Source organism: Erinaceus europaeus, chromosome 12 (assembly GCF_950295315.1).
Source record: "Erinaceus europaeus chromosome 12, mEriEur2.1, whole genome shotgun sequence".
NCBI lineage: Eukaryota > Metazoa > Chordata > Mammalia > Eulipotyphla > Erinaceidae > Erinaceus > Erinaceus europaeus.
Genome location: NC_080173.1, coordinates 97,246,206 through 97,266,562, shown reverse-complemented (window position 1 = coordinate 97,266,562; position 20,357 = coordinate 97,246,206). Strand labels below are relative to the sequence as shown.

The window sequence follows — 20,357 nt, the reverse complement described above, 5'->3', positions numbered from 1 at the left end:
TGCGTGCTTGCGTGCGTGCGTGTGTGCGTGCGTGCGTGCGTGCGTGCGTGTCCTTGTCAACAGAGCACTTGGTCACCCTGCCTGAGCTACTGCTGCTTTCGCTTCCTGGACGCTCTTTCTGATGCCCTACTCCGAGCTTCCTAATGCCCAGACCGAGTCACGTCCCCTGTGGCCCTTGCCGTGAAGGGCCAGGCCGGCAGCTCTGTGTGCCTCCCGCAGGAGAAGATGCTGGACATCTACTGGCTGCTGCGAGTCTGCCTGCGGACCATCGAGCACGGGGATCGCACAGGCTCGCTCTTTGCCTTCATGCCCGAGTTCTACCTGAGCGCGGCTATCAACAGCTACAGCGCGCTCAAGAACTATTTTGGTCCCGTGCACAGCATGGAGGAGCTTCCAGGTGACGGGGCCGTGTCCCCGGGAGGCCTTCACAGAGAGTCCTGGCAGCACGGGCGGGGGAGGCAGCACACACTCGGCCCTGCCCCGGCGCTGCGACCACAGACTGGAGCAGCCTTCAGGTGCCCTGAGGGAGACACAAAATGAAGTGCTGGGCTGGAGCCCGTGACTTTTACTTCCTGCTCGGTGTCACTATGGTCCTGGAGCCTGCTGGCTTCTCTCCCTGCCGCTGGCTCCGGCTGTGGTAGCTCAGTAGAGGGCAGAGTAGTTGGGTCGCACATATCACAGCCTGGGCTTCTTGCGGGCGCCAGGCTCCAAGCTGGGCTTGGCAGTGTGTGGCTGGAGGGGGCTGTGGCTGTCAGGCTTCTGCTACCCCAGGCCAGGTGCAGGCTTCAGCCCCAGAAGTGGAGCTGCCCTGCCATCAGGTGTGTGTGGCTGGATCCGAGCCCAGTCAGGATCTTGACAGATCTGCCCTGGCCCCTGAGTCCATGCCTTGCCGTGCCCAGAGTCCCTAGATGCCAACCTCAGCCCCGACTGGCCCTTGCAGCCAGCTCTGAAGACCACTGCCCAAGCCCACCCCTGCAGAGGCAGCTACCTGTCTCTGGGGGTCCCTCATACCAGCCAACAGTTCCTTCTATGTCCCCCCACAGGCTACGAAGAGACCCTGACCCGCCTGGCTGCCATCCTAGCCAAACATTTTGCTGACACCCGCATCGTGGGCACTGGTAAGGTGCCCTGCAGAGGGCTTCTGGGGGTGGGCTGGTCCCTCTGACGGGCGATTTTCTGTGCAGCACGCTGGCCAGGTGGCACGAGGCTTACAGGCCCAGGCACCCGCTGGCACCAGCTGAGGCAGTTTGGCCCGTCCTGCAGATATCCGCGACTCGTTGATGCAGGCCCTGGCCAGCTATGTGTGCTACCCACACTCCCTGCGAGCTGTGGAGCGGATCCCCGAGGAGCAGTGAGTGGGGTCCGGCGGGTGGCTCGCGGCGGCCCGCCCTGCACAGCACCACGGCCATGCCAGCCTCACCTGCTGCTCCTGCCCGCACAGGCGCGTCGCCATGGTGAGGAGCCTCCTGGCTCCCTATGAGCAGCGGCCCTGGGCCCAGACCAACTGGATCCTCGTGAGACTCTGGAGGGTAAGACTGTCTGCACGGAGACGGCCACGGCTGTTGGAGGAAGGGCTGCCCTGCCCAGCACCGACTTCCCACCGCCCCCTCCCCAGGGCTGTGGGTTCGGCTATCGCTACACACGGCTGCCACACCTGCTGAAAACCAAACCCGAGGACGCCAACCTGCCCAGCCTCCAGAGTGAGTGCTCGGCCCGGTGGGTGGGGCTCATGGGTCCTCAGACACCCCCGCTGCTCCAGCCCCTCTCCTGGGCTTGTGTTGAAGCCCAGACCCCTTCCGTCCCTTGGGCTTTCCACTTGCTTTTCTCCCAGCCCACGGACTCTCTGGGACTCCTTCTCTTGCTCTTTAGTTCCATAACTTTTGAATCTGAACTCTAGTTCTTGGTGAGGAGAGGTGGCAGGTTTCCAGCTGCCGGGGCTCACACAGGCTGAAGACCTTGTGCCAGTCTGACTCCAGCCTTGTCTCAGCACTGCCCTTCTGCCCCCTCTTGCCACCTGCATATACCAAACCCTGGACACCCGAGTCGAGGGTGAAGGCAGAGCACCCTCCTGGAGGAAGAGGCATTTAGGCAGAGACTGCAGTCTCCTTGAGCCTGGAGGCCTTCACCCGGGCTCTCTGTGTAGCTCGCAGAGGCTGGCTGCCAGTGCTGTGCTCGCCCCACTTGCTGTCTCCCTCTGACCTGCTGGTATGTTCCTGCCCTTACGGGCAGCGTTTCGGCCTAAAGGGCGTCTCCAGAGCCGAGCACCTGTGCAGAGTCACGGTTGGCTTGGTCCTGTTTCAAGGGTGAAACTGAGCCCCCGCTGCAGAGCAGAGTAGAGGCAGGGCAGGTCCTGTCCTGCCCTGTCCTGCTGCTGCAGAACTATTGATCTGCATGGGAGGAGGGTTTGCCCGGCCCGACTGTGGCTCTGGGCTCTGGTTACTACCGCCCATCATGCCAGACTTGGTGCCCACCACCTCGGCCACATGCCAAGGCCGGACCAAGGGCAGCGGAAGATAGCAAGGAAGTAGAGGGGAGCTGGCCTTGACCTGAGGAGGGACCTGCTTTGAGCCTCCCCACGGGACAGTGGCGGAGGGGCCGCTCTAGGCTTCACGGGGTGCAGTGGGGTGGGGAGGGGGCTGGAAACAGCCTTGGCCTGCTCAGCAGAGGTAAAGACAGATCCGTCCCCAGGCCGCGCTCCATTTCCCCTGCCTTCGTGCCCTGAGCGGTCCGAGGAAGCATCTTGCTAGACCAGTGCCTGAGGGGTGAGGACAGGCAGACAGGTGGGGGCCGTCGCTGGCACCCCAGTGACGCCGCTCCCCCCGCAGAGCCCTGCCCTTCCACCCTGCTGCAGCAGCACATGGCTGACCTGCTGCGCCAGGGCCCTGACGTTGCGCCCAGCTTCCTCAACAGTGTCCTCAACCAGCTCAACTGGGCTTTTTCCGAGTTCATCGGCATGATCCAGGAGGTAGGTACGGGAGCCCTTGAGGGCCGGGGTGTTGCGGAGAGTGAGGGGTGGTCCAGAGCACAGCCAGGCCTCTGACCGCTGCCTGTGCCCACGGCGGCTCAGATCCAGCAGGCTGCCGAGCGCCTAGAACGGAACTTTGTGGACAGCCGGCAGCTGAAGGTGTGTGCCACCTGCTTCGACCTCTCGGTCAGCCTGCTGCGAGTCTTGGAGATGACCATCACGCTGGTGCCCGAGATCTTCCTGGACTGGACCCAGCCTACTTCCGAGATGCTGCTGCAGCGTCTCGCACAGGTCTGTCCATCCCGGAGAGGTGGTGGGTGGCGCTCTCTCTGGGGATGGCCCAGCAGTGAGCCCACCTGCCCCCCCCCACCCACCCTCACAGCTGCTGAACCAGGTGCTGAACCGGGTGACGGCCGAGCGGAACCTGTTCGACCGTGTGGTCACCCTGCGGCTGCCTGGTGAGGACCTGGACATGTCGCAGCCAGCACTGCATGGCTGCTTCCTCTGCAGGGAGCCGCGGCGCTTACTTGCCCACCCTGCGTGGGGGCTGCGGGGCGCCCCGAGCCTCAGCGTGCCTGCATCCGCTCTGTGGCCCCGCGGCAGGAAGGAGCGTGCGCCGGCTTACCTCGTCTTCCCTCGCCCTCAGGCCTGGAGAGCGTGGACCACTACCCTATTCTGGTGGCGGTGACAGGGATCCTGGTGCGGCTCCTGGTGCACGGCCCAGACTCGGGGTGAGTTGCAGAGACCGGACAGGCCTCCCTGCGATTCCCTGCCTGCACTAAAGTAAACCTCAAGACCGAGCTGAGGCAGGACGGCAGCGGGCTGTGACAGCTGAACTCAGCAGCTGAGCAGGAGAACCGGGAGCCTCAGCAAGGGCGGGGAGCGGGCGGGGTGTGAGCCTGGTTTGCAGGCCGCGCCGCTGGGATCCCGGCCGGGGACTCACCTTGCCACCTGCAGCTGCACGGGCTCCAGCCATGCGCGCTTCATGCCTTACCTTTATTCAGGAATGCCGTGACAGCTCGATGCAGGTAGGGGTCCCAGATCAGCCCCCACACAGAAGGGACTCCCAGACCCCCTTCCTGCCTCCTAGCAGTGGGAGTGCTAAGATTTATCTGATGCCAGGCCAGTGCGCCTCAGCTATTAGACCGAGACCAGTGCCAGCCCTTAAGAGGCTTCTGTCCCTGAGAGACAGTGAGTTAGTTCCAGCTCGGCCCTCCCATCTTGGCCATGTTTGCCAGGCTTCTGACTGTGACCGTGGAGACACAGGCCACGGGGGCCCTTAACTGCAGTCCCGTGAGTCCACAGGAGAGGCTGTGCCCTCAGAGTTGCATGTAGATGCCCGTGATGACATCAGAGAGCTGGATCCCAGGGTGTGGGGAACCTTGGCTGCCTCAGTTTGCAGCAGCTGTAAAACCTTGGTGCTTCGGAGTCCCGCTGGGTGGGGGGCCCCAAAGGGCTTGTTTACCTTCCGGGGTGGGGCTTCTCTGGCACCCTCTTGGGCTCACCACTCACCCTGAGGGCCCGCACCTTTCCCACTCCCGCGTAAGGTGGCAAGTGGTGCTACTTCAGTTTTCCCCGCTTCAGAGCTCCTGGGAGTGCAGCTGGGCTCTGATGCAAGGGCTCAACCCGATGGAGGATATACAAGCTGTGAAGATTTTGGTCCCAGGAAATTGTGAAGGAGAGAGGTGCAGACAGGCCCTGTTAGGGCCTGGCGTCTGGGCTCGGTGCTGGGGTAGCGGAGGGGCTCCCCCGTCAGTGAGGAGGATGCTGTGGCTCAGGTAGGCGGAAGACGAGCTCAGTGCTTCCCACCAATAGATACCTGGTGATATGCTCTGGGCGGTGGCAGGGAGCAGCACAAGCAGCAGGCAGGCAGGTGGGCCTGGGAGCCTAGGTCACCACCGGAGCCTCTGAGCCTGTGGAGCTAGCAGACTCAGAGCCGACCGTGAAGCGTAGGCCCACAGGGTTGTACAAGTCGAAGTCCTCAGCCACTGCCAGCTGCACTCGCCCGTTGATGCCCCTCCTGCCCGGCTCCAGAAAGACCACATGCTTGTGGACACTGGCCTTGCGGCTGAGCATGTCCGGCGGAGTGGTACTGAGCACTGAGGACTGTGCGCTCAGCTCCTGCAGTGGGCTGGGTGTCCGGGGCCGGTGGCGGCGGCCGCAGCAGTAGCAGCAGCAGCGGCCGGTGCGGCGGTAGCAGCGGCGGCAGCCCGGACAGGGTGGTGCAAACAGGTAAAGCAGCAGCAGCACCAGCCCCACGGCACAGCCCAGCAGCGTGGTGAAGCTCGTGCTGAAGGCCTCGGGCTCGGGGTGCGGGTAGGACACGCTGACGTTGTACTCGTGTATCTGGCTGCGGTAGAGGTGCGAGCCCGTGGCCATGCACACAAAGACCCCCCCGTGCCAGGTCTGCACACTCCTGATGAGCAGGCTGCCGTTGGCCAGCACCACGATGCTGCCATCGAGGGACCCCGGTGCCACGAGCAGCTCCTGCTGCGGGGAGACCCAGGCAGTGTGCAGGGCGGGGGTGCCGGTGTGGCAGTGCAGCCGCAGAGACTGGCCCACCTGCACCTGCAGCTGCTCCTCGGGCCCTTCGAGGTCACGGGAGGAGGCAGCCGAGCAGTTCTCGAAGACACGGCCTTGCTCTAGGAAGCGCACGCCAGACGCGGGCACCTTGAAGACCCGGCACGTGTAGTCTCGGACAAAGCTGTTGACGGCACTTAGTCCCCGGTGCTGCCAGCGCTGCAGCAGGTGGTACAGGTGGCAGTCGCAGGCCAGCGGGTTGCTGTGCAAGTAAAGGCCGTTCTTGACAAAGGCTGGCAGCGCGGCCAGGTCGGAGACAGGCAGGCGTTCCAGGAGGTTGGAGGAGAGGTCCAGAAGGCGGAGGTGGGTGAGGCCCAGGCCGTGCAGGTGGTGGAAAGAGAAGTCCCGGAGCTGGTTGCAGCCCAGGTACAGGCGGCCGAGGGCGGCCAGGCCGTGGAAGGCGTGCTCGTGCAGGTGCGCCAAGCTGTTGTTGAACAGAAACAGCGTCTCCAGCGCCCCCAGCCCGTCCAGGTCGTGGTGGCCGAGTCTCCGCAGCGCGTTAGATGAGAGGTCGAGCAGGCGCAGGCCGCTGGCATTGGCAAAGACTCCTTGGCCCAGCACCGCTAGGTGGTTGTGGCCGAGGCGCAGGGTGTGCAGGCGGCTGAGGGGCGTCAGCCAGCCAGGGCGCAGGCGCCGGATCAGGTTGTGGCTCAGGTCAAGGTCTGCGGTGGTGGCGGGTATCCCAGCCGGCACCTCCGGCAGCCCACGGCCCGCGCAGCTCACCAGGTCGGCCGAGAAGATGCATTCAGAGGGGCAGTTCTGGGACTCAAAGTGCCCCGCGCCGTCGGTCCCTAGCCCCAGGTGCAGCACGCACAGCAGCGTGCCCAGCACCAGCCAGGCCATGGCAGAGAGGGTTGGCCTGGACCGGAGGCAGCTCGGGATTCGCCCCCTTCTGCTCCGGGATGTGCGTGTGTGGCCAAGGCTGCTGGCGGTGCGCCCTGCCCGGCGGCGGCGTCTGCTCCGGGCTTCCCCAGCTCGCTGCGCGCCCGGGCCCTGCGGACTCGGCTCCTAAATACCCGGACGCCGGCTGGGGGCGGGGCCGCGCGCGGCTCCTATTGGCCCCTGCTGGAGGGGCGGGGCGGGGGGCGGGGAGCACGCCTTTAGCTGCCAGAATCCAGGCTTCTGCTCTCGCTTATCTGTATATGCGGATGCGTGTGTTTTCTTTGAGTGGCTAATGTCTGCCACGGCAGAGGGGGATTGCCGCGCTCTTCTGTTGGCTTGCATGAGGTTTTGAACCGGTATCAGGGCTGATGGTCCCTACTGGGACCTACGGGTTGGTGAGAAGGCGAGGTGGGCTAGCATGGGAGGGAGTGTAAGCCCCTCCCCCCAGCCCTTCTTTCCAGGCCCACGGAACCAACCAACCCTCCAACCACCCTCACACAGGAAGGAACGAGCCACGTCTGTGCTCCTGGCTGACCCTTGCTTCCAGCTCCGCTCTATCTGCTATCTCCTCGGGCAGCCGGAGCCCCGGGCTCCTGGCACTGCCCTGCCACCTCCTGACCGGAAGCGCTTCTCCCTGCAGAGCTGTGAGTAGGCTGGCAGCCGGTCAGGGTCAGGGAAGAGCAGTATTTGGGATGGGAATCTCCAGCAGAGCAAACCCCCCCGAGGCTGACGCCTGCCAAAATCCCCCTCCAGACACAGATTACATCAGCGCTGAGGAGCTGGCTCAGGTGGAGCGGATGCTGGAGCACCTGACAGCCGCGTCTGCCCAAGCGGCCGCTGCCTCCCTGGTGAGTGGAGCTGCAGCTCGGGTCCGTGCGTCCTGGCGCGGGGTGCATGCCCATGAGCCCGGCCCCGACCCAGCCCCTCACTCTGCTCTCTGCAGCCCACCAGCGAAGAGGACCTCTGCCCCATCTGCTACGCTCACCCCATTTCTGCTGTGTTCCAGCCTTGTGGCCACAAGTCCTGCAAGTAAGTGGGTCTCACGGGCACTGGGCAGGGCTGGGGGAGCAGTGGGGATATACAGGCTGTGCTCTCCCCTCCCCACCCCTCCCGCCGCAGAGCCTGCATCAACCAGCACCTGATGAACAACAGGGACTGCTTCTTCTGCAAAGCTACCATCGCCTCTGTGGAAGACTGGGAGAAAGCAGGCAGTGCAAATGCCACTTCCTCAGCCACCTAGCTTGGCCGGGCCTCCGAAGCAGCAGCCTCCACCCCTGAACCCAGACCCAGGCCGGGCCTCTGAGCCTCTGTAGCCTGTCCCCACCCCCACCCCCACCCCAGTCGTGTGCAACCTCCTTGTCCGTGTGTCATCTCACTGGCGGGAGCCCTGCCGTGCCCTGTGCCCTAGTTGTGCCTGAGCTCGACTTTCAGTCAGGGCCACAGTGTGAATTAAATTATTATTCCAGACAGCCCCGGCCCATCCTTTCTTGACAGAGTGGGCTTTGTGGGGGGTGTCCAGACTATTCATAGAAGGCAGGTGCCGTGTCTTCAGTCTCCCCAGACAAATGGCAATGAGTCAGGGCCTTCTGATGAGTCAAGTCAAGGCTGCCCTTGCCTGAATCCCTTCACATGATGATTCGAGGCTCTGGCACCGACTCGCCAATAGACTTGTGGGGCAGCACACTGGCACCGTTGAGGTAGAGCTCGTCGTTCACGATGACGTCTTCACCCAGCACTGTCACGTTCTCCATACGCACCTGAGGGGGGGGCCGGGTCTTGTCATCATGGCCGCTGCTCTCCCTGCCCCTTCCCCCAGCTGGCCCTGCCCCCGGCCTTACCCACTGGCCCACACGGCAGCGCCAGCCCACAATGCAGGACTCGAGCCAGGAGTGAGAGCAAATGTGAGCATCCCGCAGCACCGTGCACCGCCGGATACACACGCCGTCCTCTACCACCACACCGGGACCCAGGCTGACGTTGGGGCCGATGCTGCAGTTCTGGCCGATTCGGGCACTTGGGTCCTGAGAACAGCGGGGAAAATACACGTGGACTGTGTGTTCCCCAGAGACGCTGAGGGGCTTTATGACGGACTGGGCGGGAACCTCACCACCAGCACGTTGCCCACAACGCCAGGGCCTGAATACAGCAGCTCAGGCTGCTTCTGTCTCAGTGACTGCAGGAAGAGGCACATGCCAGTGAGGAAGTCCTTGGGCTGCCCGATGTCCATCCAGAAGCCTGTAGGGAGGGAACGCATCAGGGGCTCAGCCCAGCCACAGACCACCCCCGCCCTCTGGCCTTCCTGCCTCACCCTGCAGCTCCATGGCATATAGCTGGCCCTCCTTGGCCATGACAGGGAAGATCTCCTTCTCAATGGATGTAGGCTGCAGCTGTGGGGGTGGGCAGCCGTGAGCAAGGTCCCGGTGGCGCGGCCTGCCCTGGCAGCCCCCCCCCCCGCCCAGCTGCCAGTCCCCACGCACCTGGATGCGCCGCAGCACTGCGGGGCTCAGGATGTACATGCCTGCGTTGATCTTGTTGGACACAAACACTTGTGGCTTCTCCACGAACCGGTGAATGCGGCCTGTGTCGGCCTCGCACACCACCACACCGTACTTAGAGGGCTCCTCCACCTTGGTTACCTGAGTGCACGGGGACCTCAACCTAGGCTGCTGGACAGGTGCTCCACAGCTCTGTACCCACAACGCGGAGGGGAGGGGGTGTCAGCAGGAAGAACCGGCCCCCTTACCAGGATGGAGCCCTCCTGACCGTGGTGCCGATGGAACTGCACCATGGCTTGGAAGGGGAAGTCGCAGATCACGTCGCTGTTGAGGACGAAGAAGGGGTCTGCAGTGTCAGAGAGCAGGTCGCGGGCCAGGGCCAGGGGCCCAGCTGGGGGAGGGAGGGAGACCGTTACCTTCCCGGGAGCAAGACCCACCCTGGCTGGGCCTTACCCCCTCCCGGCCCTAAGGTGCTCCCAAGGCCCCTTCCTGCCCCCTGACCTGTCCCCAAAGGCTCCTCTTCGTGAGACATGGAGATGCGGATTCCCAGCTGGAAAGAAGTCACCAGTCAAGCCCCGCCCACCGGCCGGGAGGGGCGGGGCGGCCGGGAGGGGCGGGGCCTCACCCTCTGCTCCTGGGCCTTCATCTCCCTCTCCAGCACCTGCGACATGTAGCTCACGGCCAGGATCACGTGGTCCACGCCCGCCTGTCAGAACGGGCCCGTCGTGGCTCGGCCTGGGCCAATCAGCGACGACCACGACCCCGGCCCCGGCCCCGGCCCGCAGCCCCCGGCCTTACCGCGGCCAGCGCCTCCACCTGGTGCAGCAGGATGGGCTTGTTGCAGAAGTCCACCAGCGGCTTCGGGATGCTCAGCGTCAGCGGCCGGAGCCGCGTCCCGTAGCCGCCCACCAAGATGAGCGCCTTCATCGCGCCTGCGACCGGCGGCGGCCGCCCCGTCCCACCCGGCGCCCCTCGCCCCCCGCCCCTCGCCGGCCGGCCTGACCAAACCCGGCACTGTCCCGCCGGCCTAGGGGCCCTGACACCGAACCCGCGGCCGCCACAAGACCGGGCGCGGCGCGGGACCAAGGAACTCGGTCGGAGGAGCGGGCGGTGACGCGGCCGCCAATCGGCAGCGGGCGGGCCAATCGGCAGCCGCATACGTGGCACGGCGGCTGGCGCTGAGACGCGGGGCCCCGCCCCGGACGGCCGCAGCCAATGAGCGCGCGAGGCCGCCGCTGCCATGGGGACGCGCCAGGGGCGGGGCTCTCCCTGCGGCCCTCCCCGCCTCGCCGTTTCCGGCTGCGCCCGGACCGACGGCAAGGCGGAAGTGCGCGCGCGGGGGCGCGGGTCAGCGGGCTGGCCCCTGGGCGGCGCCGGGTCTAAGGAGGACGCGGACGCTGCTTAGTTTTTAGCGGCTTTATTTTGACGTACACGACCTCAGACACAAGCGGGCGGGCAGCGCTGGGTGCGGGGAGGGGCGGCCCGGCCCGGCGCCCTCCTCCCTCACGCGAGTCCGGGGGGAGCGCCGCGCGGGGCCTCGGGCGGCTTCCAGGAAAGGGGCCGAGGCTTCGCACAGGCGGCGGGCCTTACGGCTCCCCCACGGGGAGCAACGGAACCAAACCCTTTCCCGGGATTCTCCAGCTTTCTCGTCCGCAAAACAATTTGTAAATCCGCACAAACAAAACCGAATCAAGTAGCTTTCAAGTTCAAAGCAACTAGCTACGGGCCGGGCGAGCACGGCGAGTGTGCGGGACCCAGCCCGGGGCGGGGCGGGGCGGGCTCCCTGCTCCCCAGGCTGTGAGCACCGCCCCGCCTCCCAGGGGAGCCCTCGAGGGGAGGGCCGCCTGAGCCCCAAGCCCTGATCCGCTGCGTTTTGGTCCCAAGTTGGGGCGGGAAGGCAGGGCCGGCAGAGCAAAGAGAAGCGGCAGACGCGGCCCCCACCAGGAGCTGCTGTATTCAGAGCACTGAATGTGACGGACACACAGCCCTTCTTTCAGGGCAGCAGCGGCTCCAGAGCTGGGGCCCAGCGCACCCCCGCGATGGGCAGGCTCGGCCTGGGGCCCTTCCGACCCGGACTTGCGAGGCTCTGCTGAGGTGGCGCCTACACTCATAGGAAAAGGCAGCGGCCCTCCCGGCCCCAGGAATGGGAACCTGCCCACCGCTGGCACCGGGGTCCGGGCCATCACGAGTCCACTTCAAGTGTGCGAGTCCGCATCTCTGAACAGCTGGCCCGCCTCTGTCAGACGCAGTTGGCAGGCTGAGCTTTAAGGCCCCAACAGGGCCCCGCCGCGGACACGACAGTGGCCACGGGGTCGGAGGTGGACGCACTGCGCCCGTGCAGTGCCACCTCTTGGTCGCATGTATTGGAGACGTGGGTCTCTGTGCCATTAAGCGCTGGCGCCAAGAATCACTAAAACTAGGAGCCTCCGCCGCCCCTGTGGGGACTGGGAGGGGCCACACTCCAGGCCCCCAGAAAAGGTGCAGGGTCTGCAGGGAAACACGTCCACAACCCACTGTGCTGCTGTGCACAGGGTAGCGCTCGCTGAGGCCGGGGCAGAGGAGCAAAAGCTCACTTCAGAAATGGGAGACTATTTTGTTGAGGGAAACAAGGACAAACTGGCTTACTAAGGAGCAAAGGCTATACGGGGGGGAGGGGTCCCAAGAGATGGGGAACACGTAGATGAGCAGATGGACAGACTGACAAGATAAAACTCTCACTAGCAGAATCCAGGCACCTGCACCTACAGCCAAGAGACAATGTCGCTAGTGCAGAGAAGTCCATACAGTTCTCCCTCACAAGCTTGGAGCTTCTCACTCGGGCTGCTGCCGTGAGCTTAGCCTGGGGAAGGTGAGACCCTGAGCGGACTGCACCCCTTCAGCCCTGGCAGGAGCAGCCCATTGCCCACGCTAACAGAAGCTCCTACCCACAGCACAGGAACTGCAAACACTGTCTGGGCCGGAGCCATCAGAGGCACCGAGGCCTGCCGGCAGACTCTCCACAGGAACTGCAAACACTGTCTGGGCCGGAGCCATCAGAGGCACCGAGGCCTGCCGGCAGACTCTCCTCAGTCCCCTGCAGTGGGACGAGAAAGGGTGGCCTCCTTAGGAAAGGGATTTTGGTGAGAGGCTGGCTGGGGTGTCCAGGCAGGAGGAAGAAGGGGTTCAAGTGCCAAAGAGTGCCCAGGAAACGTGGGCGTGCCTTCTGCTGCTGTACACTGGCGCTAGGCCAACTTCATGAATCTGGTCTCATGCCAAGATCAAAACTGAGTTTGGGCCAGCTGTGTGCCTTGGGGGAACCAAACAGCTGACGGACACCCCCACACAAGACTTGACAGACTCAAGAGATGGGTACCCGAATCTCCTCACCTTCTGAGGAACAAGGGGAATGTGGGCATGTAGGGAGGGACCCTGTGCCAGCTCAGAGCTTTATACCACACCAGCAGGGCCTGAAGCCACAGACCCGAATGACTTAGGCAAGAGAAACCAAAGTCCAAGGGCCCCCCTGCCCTTGCTAGCGAGCCCACCAGGGGCTGCTCTTAGCTCAGTCGGCCTGGACACAGCAGTCAGAGCTGTAGAGCTGAGGAGCCTGGCTAAGAGGATGTGTACTCTGTCCTCCTTCATTTTATACATATGGATTCCAGGCTACAGCTAAAAACATTTCTTTTAGTTTACACCAAAGAGAAATATAACCCTTTAAAAGCAAGTCTGTGTGTCCTCACGGCAAGTTCAGAGCAGTGGTCCCTGCCTGCGGGTAGAGGAAGGGGTTCTAGGCCCCAGGAGTCGGCCTACTGGTTCTCGTCCCGCATCTGTTCCATGATGCTGATGAGGTTCTCAAGGCCAAACACGTAGCCTCTGTCCGGCCCGTCGTGCACGGTGGGGTCATCCCGGAAGCCCTTGAACGTGCTGTGTGCAAAGTCGATCATGCGGACGTCCACCTTGGGTGGAGAGGAGGGGCCTGCCTCGGCAGTGGTGCTGCTGGGGCCGGCGCTGGGAGCACTGGGGGAGGCCACCTCCGGGAGCCCTATGTCTAGATGTTTGAGACGCATCTCGGACCGGCGCTCCAGGTAAGACTCCGCTCGGCACTCCTTGCCATCATAGATGACAAGCAGGGAACTGGAGTAGAAGCGGTAGGAGGCTTGTCGCTCCAGCACAGCTTTGAGGCCCCGGAGTTTGCTCAGAATGGGCTCGAAAAGGTCACGCCGCAGGTCCAGGCCGTTGTGCAGATACTGATAGAGGGCGTTGCGGAAGCCTTCAATGGACAGCCCCCGGCCATAGTACTTGTTCCTGCACAGGTAATGCCCTGTGTCCAGCTGGTACACCTAAAACCCCGGAGACAGACAGTGAGTGCCGAGGAGGTCTGCCGACCGCACCGTCTGGCAAGTTCTTTTCACCAACCTGAGCCTTTCTGTCCGAATGCCCCCCAGCCCCTCCCCTCGCATAGCTGCAGCGGGCAGGCCAGGTTCACGCTGCTTTCCTGCAGCAGTCAGGAGAGCAGAAACCAGGCCTGTAAGTTCTCTGCCATCCGTTTTTCAGCCTTTCACAAAGATGCCCTGGGACCCAGACTGACTCAGACTAAGAACATTTTGCTAACAACAGACAACGGGACCTCTCCAGCACTGTGGTCAACAGTCTAGGTCATCGTCAAAAGCTAAGGACAGGGCCAGAGAGAGAGCTCACCAGACAGGACGTGTGCCTTGCATGTGCGTGGCCCGGGTTTCAGCCCTGGCACCACATGGGAGGTGCTGTGGCACCGGGTGATACCTGGGTGGTGTGCGGTCAGGGTCAGGGTCTGTGTGTGTGTGTGTGTCTCTCTCTCTCCATATACATGTATATATATACACATATACCTGAATGAAAAGCGGCCTGCTCTATTATCAATCAACCAACAGACAAGGGGGCTCAAAGAACACACCTATAAGCACATTTCAGCACACTAACTCACCACTTAGAGGAGATTCTGGACCAGTGTGGGCCAGGAGGTACCTGGTATGGGTAGCAGAAAGTTACATGCACAACTCCGAACATGCAAGCTGCAGCACCGGAGCTCTCCCCCAGGGTGACTCACCTGCATGCCACAAACCCTGACACCCAGTGTAGCTGACGTACTCTGCTCACACTTCATCATCTGCCGGGCCGCTTTCTCAGCTGACGCGTCATCACCATGCTGCCGGGTGCCCATCTTCAGGTCCAGTACGCAAGGGTACTTAAAGTGGTGTACCACGTTCTCCAGCAGGAGGAACTCTGAGCCACGATCAAGGAAAATGGCAGCCGTATTCGGCCAGCCCCAGCCAGGAAAGCACCATCGACCATTCTCCATAAAATGGAGCACTCTGGGAGCCGGGCAGTAGCGCAGCGGGTTGAGTGCGCAAAGCACAGGGACCGGCGTAAGAATCCTGGTTCGACTGGGTCCATGCTCCCAGAGGGATAGAGAATAGGGAAGCTATCAGGGGAGGGGGTGGGATATGGAGATTGGGCGGTGGGAATTGTGTGGAGTTGTACCCCTCCTACCCTATGGTTTTGTTAATTAATCCTTTCTTAAATAAAAAAATTAAAAAAAAAAGAGGAAAGGCCTTTCCTGTAGGCTTTATACTGAGGCCAGTGAAAGCAGTATCTTGGCTTGTGGACCTTCCTGAAAGAGTTGGTACAGGCTTTGAAACCAGGGATTTTGTCTCCTCAGATTATAACCAGAGCACTGTTCAGCTCTGGCTTACAGTGTGGCGGGGCTTGAACCTGGGACCTTGGAGCCTCAGGAATGAGTCTCTGCATAACCATTATGCTATCTATCCTCTGCCCTAACAACATATATATATATATATTTTGCTTTATTTTCAAAAAAAAAAAGAATCCTGGTTCGAGCCCCCGGCTCCCCACCTGCAGGGGAGTTGCTTCACAAGCGGTGAAGCAGGTCTATAGGTGTCTAGAATTCTCTCCCCGTCTTCTACTCCTCTCTCCATTTCTCTCTGTCCTATCCAACAGCGACAACAATAAAAACAAGGGCAGCAAAAGTGAATAAATAAATATTTTTAAAAAGGTAGGAAAAAAAAAAGGAGCACTCTCCTTGGATATGCTCTGTGATGTGATCTGTATCCACCTCCATAAACTCGCTAATGGAAACTGCTCACCGTGCTCTTTTCTTTTTATGTCATCAGGTTTATTGCCAGGGCTCAGGCTTAGTGCCTGTAGGAGGACTCTATTGCTCCCAGTGGCTCCCCCCCTTTCTGGAGTAGGGGGCAGAGGGTGAGAGACAGAAAGAGGGAGAGACACCTGCAGCACTGCTCCACGACTCATGAAGCACCCTTGCAGATGGGGGCTTGCATCTCACTACAGGGTGCACTACCACCTGGCCTCTGATTTTTTCTTTTTTAAAAAAAAAAAATATTTATTTTCCCTTTTGTTGCCCTTGTTGTTTTATTGTTGTAGTTATTATAGTTGTTATTGATGTCACTATTGTTGGATAGGACAGAGAGAAATGGAGAGAGAAGAAGACAGAGAGGGGGAGACAAAGACAGACACCTGCAGACCTGCTTCACGGCCTGTGAAGCGACTCCCCTGCAGGTGGGGAGCCGGGGGCTCGAACCAGGATCCTTACTGCCGGTCCTTGTGCTTTGCGCCACGTGCGCTTAACCCATTGCACCAGCGCCCGACTCCCAATTTTTTTTCTCCCTGGTAGTGAAACAATGCCATCCTGTCTCTCTATTTCTCTCCCTTTCTCCTTCAATCTCTCATAAATATATAAAATAAAAACTTGGGTAGGAGCACGCTGTAGCCCTGGTGGAAGCGCTGGTGTTGTGGGTTCTTTAGTCTCTCTGAGGTCCTGGCCCCATAAAAACAACAAATTGACCCACAACGACCCTGGGTCCATCCTCCCAGAGAGACAGAGAATGGGAAGGCTATCGGGAGGGGATGGGATATGGAGATCGGGTCATGGGAACTGTGCGGAATTGTACCCCTCTTACTCTATGGTTTTGTTAATGTCTCCTTTCTTAAATAAATAAATTTTTAAAAAACCAGCAAAGTGGGGGTAGATAGCATAATGGTTATACAAAGAGACTCTCATGCCTGAGGCTCTGAAGTCCCAGGTTCAATCCTCCGCACCACCACAAGCCAGAGCTGAGCAGGGCTGTGGTGTCTCTCTGTGTCTTTCTCTCTGTGCATCTCTCTCAAAAATATAAATAAAATACTTTAAAAATGGTTATGCAAAGAGACTCTCATGCCTGAGGCTCCAAAGTGTCAGGTTCAATCCCTTGCACCACCAAAAACCAGAGCTGAGCAGTGCTCTGGTATAAAAAAAAAAAAAGGGGTGGGGTGAGGGCAATAGCACAGAGGGTTAGGTGCACATGGTGTGAAGCACAAGGACTGGAGCAAGGATCCCAGTCTGAGCCCCTGGCTCCCCACTTGCAAGGGGTCGATTCACAAGCAGGTATGCAGGTTTCTTTTTCTTTTTTTTGATTTCTTAAACATTATTTATTGGATAAGGACAGCCAGAAATCAAGAGGGGAGGGGGTGATAGAGAGGTAGAGAGACAGAGAGAGACCTGCAGCACTGCCTCACCACTCGCAAAGCTTTACCCGTGCTCGAAGCTGCGTCCTTGCGCACTGTAATACATGTGCTCAACCAGGTGCGCCACCACCCGGCCCCTGGTATGCAGCTATCTTATCTTTCCCCATCTTCTCCTCCTCTCTCCATTTCTCTCTGTCCTATCCAACAACAGCAATAACAATAACAACGATAAATAAGGGCAATAAAAGGGGGGAAATGGCCTCCAGAAACAGTGGATTTGTAGTGCAGGCACCGAGCTCCAGCGATAACCAGCGATAACCCTGGAGGAAATAAAATTAAAAAACTGACCTTGAGTGGTCTGGGAGATGATTCAGTGGATAAAGCACTGGACTCTCAAGCATGAGGTCCTGAGTTCAAGCCTCAGCAGCACATGTGCCAGGGTGATGTCTGGTTCTCTCTCTCTCTCCTATCTTTCTCATGAATAAACGAATTCTTTAAAAACAAAGAAATCAATAAAAAAAAAACTCACCTGGATCTGATGAACATTTCTTTTTTTCTTCTTGCTGTTTTCTCTCCTCTCTTTTAAAATTTTATTTATAAAAATGAAACACTGATAAAAAAATTAAAAAAGGGGAGTCGGGCTGTAGCGCAGCGGGCTAAGCGCAGGTGGTGCAAAGCGCAAGGACCGGCATAAGGATCCCGGTTCGAACCCCGGCTCCCCACCTGCAGGGGAGTCGCTTTACAGGCGGTGAAGCAGGTCTGCAGGTGTCTGTCTTTCTCTCCCCTCTCTGTCTTCCCCTCCTCTCTCTCTCCATTTCTCTCTGTCCTATCCAACAACGACAACATCAATAATAACTACAATAATAAAACAACAAGGGCAACAAAAGAGAATAAATTAAAATTAAAAAAAAATTAAAATTAAAAAAAAAAAAAACACTGACAAAAACCATAGGATAAGAGATGTACAACTCTACACAATTCCTCCCACCAGAACTCTGTATCCCATCCCTTCTCCTGACAGTTTTCCTAGTCTTTATCCCTCTGGGAGCATGGACCCAGGGTCATTGTGGGATGCAGAAGGTGGAAGATCTGGCTTCTGTAATTGCTTCCCCGCTGAACATGGGCCATGCCCTCTCTTTTTTTCCTTTTTATGAGAGATACAGGGAGATACAATGCTTAGCTCTGGCTCCCCCCCTCCCCCAGGGGTGAGCCACTGACTTCTGGTGAGAATGGGGTTTGAACCTGAAACTCTGTCTGCCTCAGAGCCCAAGTGCAGTGCCACTACACCAGGTCAGCACTCTGCTTTGGATTCTTTCTATGGTGTAGCAGATTGAAGCTGGGACCTCAGAGCCTCAGCATGAAAGAAAGTCTTTTGCATAACCATATGCTATCTCCCCCATCCTTTTATTTGCTTTTTTAATATTTCATTTATTTGTTAGTGAGAAAGAACCAGACATCACTCTGGTACATGTGCTGCTAGGGACTGAACTCTGAATCTCATGCTTGAGAGTTCAATGCTTTTATGCACTATGCCACCTCCCAGATCACATGCCCTTTTATTTTTCATGTATTCTTTATTTTATGGGGGAGAAAGAGAGAAAGGTAGAGCTACTCTGCTGGCATATGCAGTGTCAGAGATCAAACAGGACAGAAGCAGAATCCCCGCATTGTCACTGAAAGTTTTCTTCGACAACCATGGTCTGGACAGCCAAGGTTAAAGGTTCGGTCTCACCAGTCCCAAAAGACAGAAAGAGACAAGTTGGTAAGATTAAGAAGGGAGAAGAAAACCCTATGAAAAAAGGAGTAGAGAGCAAAAGAGGAGTTTCTCTAAACAGAGAGGGTCCATGCCATGGGCTCAAGGGGCCCTGCACAGCACTCGTGCCTCGCAGCAGGCACGCTGCAGGCTGATCACAAGGATACTGTAAAGCTTTCGGTCCTTGGACTCAGAGCGCATGCGGCTCAGCTGCTGCTTGTGACAGCGCAGGCTCCAGGGGTTGTGGCTGATCTTCTCAGAACTCAAACCACTGTTGCCGTCCAGCATCTGGAAAGGGACGTCCGAGTGGCTGTGGAGCTCCACCTTTGGACTCTTTGTTTCCTGGGAGCTAAGAAAGAACACGCTTTTCACTAAGGAGCACAGACAAGCTGTCCTCTGGGGTCTCATCACACGAGATCTGGGAGACACCATCTCTGTCCACAGACCCTCCTGGTAGATGGCACAGGTTCCTGTGTGCACATGAAAGCATGGCCAGTAATAAGTAATGTTCCTCCTGTGTCTCTGAGAACTATCTGAAAAAAGGACTCTGCTGGGCCAACAGCTCGCCCGAGACCCTGGCTCAACGCTCCACACCACGCGGGACAATTCCTGCGGCCTCAGGGGAGCACCTAGAGGGAGCAGTGCTGCGGTGGCTCTGCTGTGTCTCTCCCTCACTCCTCACCAAGGTTACAGAACAGAAAAATCATGCCAGAAAGTCCACTTAGCAAAATCATGCACGTCCAAGATCCTCAGTTCAGTACCACATAAAAAAATTCTGTGCATCGGCAGTAGCGCAGCGGGTTAAGCGCAGGTGGCACAAAGCACAAGTGTTGTTTTCGACAGGTTATGTTGTTTTTGCCGGGCTGGTTTCACGGGCGGGTAACAGACGACCAGGGACTCATGGTTGAGCTGTAGGCAGTATCTCTTTATTCATGCAGGACGCAGCACAATCTAAGACGAGCTAAGCTAAACTCAAGGTACTCTAAAACTCACAATGCTGTCTTTATATATACTTGCCAAGTAAGGTGGAAACAGGATGTGACATAGAGAGGGTGGAGAGAAAAGTGACTGGTGAAAATCAGAGTGTGACAAAGAGGGGGCAGAGCAGGAGAGAATCCTATCACTGAACCACAAATGCCCTGGAGGGAGAGTGGAACTTGTTAACAGTGGTTATGTAAAAAGAATGAAGTGGTTATGTAAATAGAATAGTGTTAAGCAGGGGGGATTTAAACCAAATGAAACAGAAGGGGTCTCATGCATACCAACACACAAGGACCGGCATAAGGATCCCAGTTTGAGCCCCCGGCTCCCCACCTGCAGGGGAGTCACTTCAAAAGCAGTGAAGCAGGTCTGCAGGTGTCTTTCTTTTAAATGTTTTTTTAATATTTTATTTTATTTATTCCCTTTTGTTGCCCTTGTTTTATTGTTGTAGTTATTATTGTTGTTGTCATCGTTGTTGGATAGGACAGAGAGAAATGGAGAGAGGAGGGGAAGACAGAAGGGGAGAGAAAGACAGACACCTGCAGACCTGCTTCACCGCCTGTGAAGCGACTCCCCTGCAGGTGGGGAGCCGGGGTTCGAACCGGGATCCTTATGCCGGTACTTGTGCTTTGCGCCACCTGTGCTTAACCCGCTGCACTACAGCCCGACTCCCTACAGGTGTCTTTCTCCCTCCCTCTCTGTCTTCCCCATCTCTCTCCATTTCTCTCTGTCCTATCCAACAAAGACAACATGAATAACAACAATAATAACTACAACAATAAAACAAGGACAACAAAAGGGAACAAATAAATTTTTAAAAATTCTGTGCATCAAACTAAAGATTCCACGTTATTAGTATGTCCACTATGGAAAGAAACTGGAGTGAGTATTGTGGAAGACCCGGGAGTCGGGCTGTGGTGGGCTGGGCCACAGGAGCCTCAATCAAGATGATTAGCCTAGGCAGCTTCCAGGGCGGGAGGGGCTCGAAGCGGACATGCCTCAGGGAAATCAGTCTGTAGCCAGGTTCCAGGTGGGCAGGCCCAAAGGTTTCCTGAATGAGGCCGATTAGCCAGTCAGGTTCAGGGGTGAATAACAAAACAAATGAAGACACGGAGGAAACTGGAGCCTTCATACACTGCCGGCAGGAACGTGAGATGGATGGCGCGGCTGTTATACAGGTGTTTGGCAGTTACTCAAAACA

The 20,357-nt window shown here is 58.6% G+C and overlaps 4 protein-coding genes across 14 annotated transcripts in view; 1 reads left to right on the top strand and 3 right to left on the bottom strand.

Annotated features, from left to right (window-relative positions):
- The window catches only part of RNF123 (ring finger protein 123), a 29,482-nt gene extending 21,586 nt beyond the window's left edge, over positions 1–7,896 (top strand). For all 7 annotated transcript variants that reach the window (XM_060204711.1, XM_060204707.1, XM_060204710.1 and 4 more), the window contains exons 27-39: positions 220–397; positions 1,044–1,118; positions 1,264–1,351; positions 1,442–1,529; positions 1,616–1,700; positions 2,826–2,965; positions 3,068–3,256; positions 3,348–3,423; positions 3,612–3,696; positions 6,929–7,071; positions 7,181–7,275; positions 7,371–7,456; positions 7,547–7,896. In XM_060204711.1, the coding sequence (XP_060060694.1) occupies positions 220–397; positions 1,044–1,118; positions 1,264–1,351; positions 1,442–1,529; positions 1,616–1,700; positions 2,826–2,965; positions 3,068–3,256; positions 3,348–3,423; positions 3,612–3,696; positions 6,929–7,071; positions 7,181–7,275; positions 7,371–7,456; positions 7,547–7,667 (1,449 nt within the window). In that variant the 3' untranslated portion in view covers positions 7,668–7,896. The remainder of the gene's footprint in view (positions 1–219; positions 398–1,043; positions 1,119–1,263; positions 1,352–1,441; positions 1,530–1,615; positions 1,701–2,825; positions 2,966–3,067; positions 3,257–3,347; positions 3,424–3,611; positions 3,697–6,928; positions 7,072–7,180; positions 7,276–7,370; positions 7,457–7,546) is intronic.
- AMIGO3 (adhesion molecule with Ig like domain 3) lies at positions 3,944–6,562 on the bottom strand. The gene has a single exon (XM_007527255.3). It carries the CDS (start codon positions 6,386–6,388, stop codon positions 4,853–4,855), a length of 1,536 nt encoding a protein of 511 aa, XP_007527317.2. The 5' UTR covers positions 6,389–6,562; the 3' UTR covers positions 3,944–4,852.
- On the bottom strand, positions 7,866–10,024 carry GMPPB (GDP-mannose pyrophosphorylase B). Of its 3 annotated transcripts, XM_007527257.3 has the most exons (9): positions 9,721–10,022; positions 9,548–9,628; positions 9,424–9,472; positions 9,171–9,313; positions 8,905–9,063; positions 8,736–8,814; positions 8,535–8,662; positions 8,266–8,448; positions 7,866–8,184 (listed from the first exon to the last, which is right to left on the bottom strand). In XM_007527257.3, exons 1-9 carry the CDS (start codon positions 9,847–9,849, stop codon positions 8,053–8,055), a joined length of 1,083 nt encoding a protein of 360 aa, XP_007527319.1. In that variant the 5' UTR covers positions 9,850–10,022; the 3' UTR covers positions 7,866–8,052. The 3 variants fall into 3 exon arrangements, with proteins under 3 accessions (XP_007527319.1, XP_007527318.1, XP_060060724.1); XM_007527256.3 differs by having other exon boundaries at positions 7,866–8,448; positions 9,721–10,024; XM_060204741.1 differs by lacking the exon at positions 9,548–9,628 and having other exon boundaries at positions 9,721–10,023.
- A 2,476-nt stretch (positions 10,025–12,500) lies between these two features.
- Positions 12,501–20,357, bottom strand: part of IP6K1 (inositol hexakisphosphate kinase 1) — a 45,660-nt gene continuing 37,803 nt past the window's right edge. For all 3 annotated transcript variants that reach the window (XM_060204743.1, XM_060204744.1, XM_007527259.3), the window contains 3 exons: positions 18,343–18,524; positions 13,988–14,163; positions 12,501–13,241 (listed from right to left, as the gene is read on the bottom strand). In XM_060204743.1, the coding sequence (XP_060060726.1) occupies positions 12,708–13,241; positions 13,988–14,163; positions 18,343–18,524 (892 nt within the window). In that variant the 3' untranslated portion in view covers positions 12,501–12,707. The remainder of the gene's footprint in view (positions 13,242–13,987; positions 14,164–18,342; positions 18,525–20,357) is intronic.